Genomic DNA, 6728 nt, shown 5'->3' on the forward strand with positions numbered 1-6728 from the left:
TTTAAAAGAATTATACATGAACCTCAATAAGAAATTGGATCTTCAATGGTTAAAACTAGAGCTCCGCTGCCATCTTCCTTCCAAACTGCTTCCAAACTAGAGCATTGCTAGGACCAAAAAAGCTTTGTGTTGATTGTTTTGTAATGCATTGTACTTATGGAATTGGTTGCTTTAGTTGGCTATGGACAAAACAAAGATAGGCGTTGATGGGAATTGAATTCAGTAACTTTACTCTTGAGTGATTTTGTAACTTTAGGCAGATAGAAAGATAAATGAAGGATTAAAATAGTTTATTTATTGAAAGAAAAATATTGATGTGTAACTTGGTGATCAAGTTCATAGTTAACAAATGTGGCATGGACATGAAGAAATTTTTTTCACGTGGATGTAAATTCAATTTAGAATGATGGCAGGTTTGTTTACAACCAAATTCTTTAAGTGGCATTTGTTTGCATTACAACTTAGATATAGTTTGGTAGAGTCAGTGTTTGTTGTGTGTTTAATGTAAAGTGTTATGTCAAAGAGATGGAGAGATGATGGATTTGGGTTTGTAAAAAACTAGAGTTGATCAGTTTCTTTTGCACAATAAAGAAATAAAGTTGACATGTTCATCTTACAAACGTATGGTACTTGACATTTGACAATACATAATATTTTCAAATCTTACTTTTCTACATATTTGACTGTTTCATATCCTATCACACCTATCAGATAGTATACTATATAAATAAGAAACACATCTCTTAATCAACCACGACTCTCTACAACCGCCATAATCTAGGTATATAAATAACCTACAGGTCAAACTATAGAACAACCATTCTACATTTACAACTTCAACAAATATTAAGATACAATTTATTTGATATTCTTTGATCATCATGGAAAATCAACCACGACTCTCAACAACCGCCATAACCAGCCATCAATACTGTGCTCCAGGTATCAACCATATGATCTAGGAACTTTTTCACTATGTGATTATTAAATAATTGTACCATTATTTTTGGTTTGTAATTTCAGCTACACATCCAATTGATTTGATAATCATAAAGGAGAGGACTCGGAGAGATAATTTCACTGTCACAGACATCAACAACAACGTTATTTTCACGGTTAAAAGTCCTCAAGTAAGCATCATAACACCGCGCCAACACCAGTTCTTGTATGATGCCAACGGAAACCCCATTCTCCATCTTCGTAGATCGGTATACATCAAATTATCAATAACTTCATCAATATAATCATCAACTTTTTATGATACTTACTGCTTTGTTTTTGCAGCTGCTAGCAGCAGATGATAAATGGAAAGCATATAGAGGTGAAAGTGAAGAGCCACAGGACCTCATCTTTACTAGGGAGCGATCCTCGTTAATGCCGTTAAGGACTAAATTAAATGTGTATTTGGCAAATAATAGCACACAAGTTTGTGATTTCATTGTCAAAGCAAATTTATCTCAACTATCTTGGAAAGTTTACATTGGAAATTCAGACAATCTTGTTGCTCAGGTTTAGTATTTTTATATACAATTAGTTTCGATAAATAATGTATAATTGTATATATAGAATGAATCTACCTATCTCAACATGGAAATACATTTCCAATGTAAAGTTTTGATTAAATCTAAAATTGTTATTGTAATTATTGCAGATAGAGAAGCAGCGTGGCATTATGTTTAACAGGAAAAGTTCATGGTCACTGTGTCTCCCAACATGGATTATGCTTTCATTGTGGCTCTGGTTGTGACTTTTGATTAAATTTTAGGTTCACATTTTCAATTTTTTGTTTGTTTGTGTAAATGTAAAGATATATTTTCTCATAAAGGAAAAATGATATTTGTATTTAGTTCAAAATCTTAAACAACTCAAAACTTCTGCATATTGTGTTATTGCTCTTCTTTACAAGAGGTGGCTAGTGGATATCCTTCATACCATAGTAGGTTTTTTACACCATGGTATGATTTATTTTTTTTTCCGGAAAATCATATCTTTCTCTTTTCGCATCACAAAGTTTGTCGGGATCATAGCCAGTGATTGAAATGGATTTTCCCTCATACATATAGAAAACATACAGGTACCATTTTCCTCATACACGACTTCTAGACAATAAGAAATATCTTGAATACAAATAAATTTCTCTTTTCAATGCATGTTGTTGGAAGAATAAGGGGATAGGAGAGCCCTTTTCTGGATGGCGCTCACAGAGGCTCATCCTCTCGAGTTGAAATCTTTCTCTCATAGAACAAGAAAAATACGCCAACATTAGGCGTAATGTCGAGTGCCCATCAGAGAATCTCAATGCTCGCACAAAAGTTCAGTTGTTCAGATGGAGCTTATAGGGTTATAATTGGTATTATGATTAAGTTGTTTTATTCGAGAGTGTGATTCTCTTGTAATTGTATTTGTAATGGACTTAAAGGTTGTAAGTAAAATCTGAAGAAAAAAATTTTGGGTGAAGCTTCTTGAGCTTAACTTGTGTAAAAGTTCTATTTGATTGTTAGAAGGTTAGTAGATTGAACCCATAAAAGCTCAAGTCTAATTATAGTAGAACTCTAAACATAGTTAGGTTGAATAGTTAGAGCATCTCCAATGGTGCAACTCATTGTTTGGTTCTTTGTGGGACCCATTAGTCCACATCATCTTGAAGCAACTCACTCCAATTTTCACTCTAATGATATAATTCTAAAGAACTCATATTGGGTCCCACAATTTTACTTTGTATAATAATATTTTATTCATACTAAATTTTATTTGATCTAAAATAATAATTTAAATTATTTAAATTTAAATTAATATAAAATAAATAAAATTAAACATAAAATTTAAAATTATAATTTAAATTAATCTCAAATGCATGACATATAATTAAAAACAATAAAAATAAATTATATAACATAATTACTCAAATTTAATTTTCATCGTCCTCATGTCCAAAACGTTCCCAAATATGTTCGACTAGATCTCCTTGAAGTTGGCGATGAACTTGTTTTTCACGAAGAGTTGCTCTTCTTTGTAGTCTTGTTGCAAGATTCGGATGAGGACCGCTAAATGTTTCAGTCGTTGAGTTGTTGCTACCTGCATTATCGTAACAGTAATCAAAATCACCTCCATATGTGTGTCGTTCGTCTTCGACAATCATGTTGTGCAATATGATGCAAGCATATATGGTATGCTTGAGGGTTTCCATGTGCCAAGCACGCGCTGGACCACGTACTATTGCAAATCGAGATTGAAGCACTCCAAATGCACGTTCCACATCCTTTCTAGCTGATTCTTGGTGTTGTGCAAATAGTTTTCTCTTTTCTCCTTGCGGCATTGAAATGGTCTTGACAAATGTAGCCCACTCGGGATATATACCATCCGCTAAATAATACCCCATATTATATGGATTCCCATTGATTGTATATTGCACAGTAGCAGCACGTCCTTCCAAAATATCGTTAAACACATTAGATTGGTTTAGCACATTAATGTCATTGTTTGAACCTGCAATACCAAAAAATGCATGCCAAATCCATAAGTCTTGTGATGCCACTGCTTCAAGCATGATCGTGGCTTTACCATGATCACCTCGACAAAATTGTCCTTTCCATGCAACAGGACAATTCTTCCATTCCCAATGCATACAATCAATGGAACCTAGCATGCCTGGAAATCCACGTGACTCCCCCATTTGTAAAAGATGATCAACATCATTGTTATTAGGCCTTCTCAAATACTCAGCCCCAAATACCTCATTCACGCCCCTTACAAATCTCTCTAAGCACTCAATTGCAGTGCTTTCACCAATTCGAACATATTCGTCTACAATGTCAGCGGAAGATCCATATGCCAACATACGAATAGCAGAAGTGCACTTCTGCAATGGTGAAAGACCCATTTTACCAGTTGCATCGACCCTCATTTGAAAATATTCATCATGATTTCCAAGGGTTTCTACAATTCGAAGAAACAAATGCCTATGCATTCTAAACCTTCTACGGAATTGGGCATCAGTGTATACTGGATTTTCTGAGAAGTAGTCGTTGAATAATCGTATATTCCCTTCTTCACGATTCCGATCTATCACTGATCTTCTTTTTCGCTTTGATGAACTTCCAGATTGACGTTCCTTCTCGAGCATTGACAACAATAGTTCTTCGTCTGTGTTGTCCATAAGTTCTTCTTCAATCACCTCCCAAAAAAGTTTGTTGAGGTTGTTTGAATTGTTTGAATCCATTGAAGTGAGATAAAAGTGATTGAAAAATGATAGAAGAATGAGAGAAGGGTGATAGAAGAATGATAGATGGTGGTAGAAAAGTGAGAAAAGAATGAAAGTATATATAAGGATAGTTTGAATAACGGCTAGTTTGAATAATAACGGCTAGTTTGAATAATAACGGCTAGTTTGAATAACGGCTAGTTTGAATAACGGCTAGTTTGAATAACGGCTAGTTTTAATAATAACGGCTAGTTTGAATAACGACTAGTTTGAATAATAACGGCTAGTTTGAATAATAACGGCCAGTTTGAATAACGACTAGTTTTGAATAATATTTAAATATAATAAATACTAGAACATTGCATATTATTACAATAATTGTTGATACATAACAAAGTACTACATAATTTTTAAATATCATAAATACTAGAACATTTCATCTTATTACAATAGGTGTTGATACTACATAATATTTAAATATAATAAATACTAGAACATTGCATATTATTACCATCCATATTTTTCTTTTAGGTTATTACAACGTTTTTCATGAAATTCACGTTGACTATCGTTCATCTTAGAAGTGTCTGACATTATGAATTGCATTGCTTCAAACTCCATCTTTTCCTTAACTAATTTGTTTTCTTCCTCCTTAAGTCGTGCAAGGTTTTCCATTACTTCCATTCTTTTATTCATTGTATCAGAAATAACACTAGAAGGAGGTTCAGTTGCATTTGCATTTTCCTTTGCCTTACCTTTTCGTTTTGCCGCCTTTTGTCCCATTGGACGCTCCATTGGAGATGATGAGTTAAACTCATAACTTGAAGGTGTCTCTGAGTTTGGCGATGCCGTGTATGCACCGCTAACAGAATTCTTTGTTCTCTTTGAAGAATTTTCAATGGATGCTCCCATCCATTTAGGTTCATCTTTTAAAAGTCGCCATGCATACTCAAGATTGAATGGTGCACCTTCATCTTGTTCAAAAAAAGCATGTGCATTGACTAAGATATCTTTCTCTGATGCCCCACTTTTTTTTCACGAACAGCTTGTTTGTAACACCCAACAAATTTTTGAACAAGGCCATTTATTCGATGCCATCGAGATTTTAATTGGCCTTGTAGCTTTTCTCGTGACTGCCCACGATATTGGTTATAATTATCGGTGATTCTTAACCAAAAGCGATCGACTTTTTGATCAACTCCCACAATTGGATCCTTTGAAATATTGAGCCATGATTGCATAAGAAGTGTATCCTCTTCCCTTGTGAATACCTCTCGAGGTTTTTTTTTAACAGAACGCCTTTGTTCTTTTTCAACTGTAGTATTTTCAATACCAACTTGAGTTGAAAATTGTGGAACTTGGCGTTCAGACATAAACCCATTTGGTGTTTCGGGTTCATGATGAGAAAAATTCATCCCATGAGTATTTATCGGTGGTCTAAAATAAATATTTGGGTTGTTTGGTGGCGGAAAAAATACGGTAGAGTTTGTTGACGGCGAGGGAAATTGAGAATTTTGAGGATTAAAATTTTGCTGATTGTGCATGAGATGGAACATAGATTGTTGAAAATTATATTGATTAGGGTCCATTTGACCTTAACAATAATAATTTGAACAAATAAGATGAAAAATTTGGTAAAATATATGATCAATTGAAGGCTAATAAGATGAAATTGTGAGAGAAAAATTTAAAATACTAGGAGTAAGGAATAAATTTGTGTGATAAAATTTGACTAACATTTGCTTCTATTTATAACCAAATAAATTATTAAAATAAAAAAAAAATAAAACAGCAAAAGAGCCGTTGATAGCACATTATTAAAAAAAAAAAAAAAAACAAGAGAGCCGTTGAACCTGAATAGCACATTTTTCAATATATATTAATATTTTAATTAAAATAACCGTTGCACTGCATTTGTACCTATGCATGCGTGGCGGAACTTTATTTTTTCCATTTCCTTCCACCTGGCATACGAAACGGAAAATACCAGCCGCTGGAGATGGCCTTAGGTTGAACAAGTATAAATCTTCGGTGCATTATCTCTAAACTCTCCTCTTTTTAAATTTTTGTTGATTATTTTATTTTTGATGCATATATCTCTTCATCTCCATCTTTCTTCCATCTAATTATTTTCCTCTAACATGAAAGTTTTAAAAGTAAAAGAATTTATAAATTAATCATGATTTTTAAAGGCTTAAATAGTCTTTTGATCATGTAAATTTGCGATTTTTTGGTTTTGGTCCCTAAGGCTTTGTTTGCGAGTTTGGAGGGGAAGGGAGGGGAGGACTTTGGAAAATAGGAATAATTGGATGAAATGAATAAAAAGATTTTGGATATGAGGGTTTTGGAGGGTTTGATTTTATTTATAACACCAAAAACCCCATAAAATTGGGGAACTCAAAAATTATATTGAAGAAGGGTTTTGGAGGGCTTACAAATATCTTTTATATTGTTATAGTTTTCTGAAAATTAAAAATTTAGTGATGATAATGACTCTTTTATCATTCTAAAAAAAATCATTTTTTCA

At 33.3% G+C, this 6728-nt stretch overlaps 2 protein-coding genes and 1 pseudogene across 2 annotated transcripts; 1 reads left to right on the top strand and 2 right to left on the bottom strand.

Moving 5' to 3' along the window:
- The first annotated feature begins 768 nt into the window (after positions 1-768).
- On the top strand, positions 769-2566 carry LOC131600525 (protein LURP-one-related 15-like). Its single transcript, XM_058872670.1, has 4 exons — positions 769-942; positions 1024-1208; positions 1285-1509; positions 1652-2566. The coding sequence occupies exons 1-4, from the start codon at positions 882-884 to the stop codon at positions 1745-1747; spliced, it is 567 nt and encodes a 188-aa protein (XP_058728653.1). The 5' UTR covers positions 769-881; the 3' UTR covers positions 1748-2566.
- Positions 2567-2908: 342 nt separating this feature from the next.
- LOC131598500 (uncharacterized) lies at positions 2909-4219 on the bottom strand. The gene has a single exon (XM_058871095.1). The coding sequence runs from the start codon at positions 4217-4219 to the stop codon at positions 2909-2911; it is 1311 nt and encodes a 436-aa protein (XP_058727078.1).
- A 489-nt stretch (positions 4220-4708) lies between these two features.
- Positions 4709-5790, bottom strand: LOC131600526 (glutathione S-transferase T2-like; annotated as a pseudogene).
- Positions 5791-6728: the final 938 nt, after the last annotated feature.

The sequence above is a fragment of the Vicia villosa genome, linkage group LG4 (genome assembly GCF_029867415.1).
Source record: "Vicia villosa cultivar HV-30 ecotype Madison, WI linkage group LG4, Vvil1.0, whole genome shotgun sequence".
Classification (NCBI taxonomy): Eukaryota; Viridiplantae; Streptophyta; class Magnoliopsida; order Fabales; family Fabaceae; genus Vicia; species Vicia villosa.

Excerpts from the sequence above, each read along its gene's own strand:
- LOC131600525 (XM_058872670.1), top strand. The coding sequence starts at position 882 with ATGGAAAATCAACCACGACTCTCAACAACCGCCATAACCAGCCATCAA. Across the intron at positions 1,209-1,284 it reads TTCTCCATCTTCGTAGATCG|CTGCTAGCAGCAGATGATAA; the intron begins GTATACATCAAA and ends TTGTTTTTGCAG. Across the intron at positions 1,510-1,651 it reads CAGACAATCTTGTTGCTCAG|ATAGAGAAGCAGCGTGGCAT; the intron begins GTTTAGTATTTT and ends TAATTATTGCAG.
- LOC131598500 (XM_058871095.1), bottom strand. The coding sequence starts at position 4,219 with ATGGATTCAAACAATTCAAACAACCTCAACAAACTTTTTTGGGAGGTG.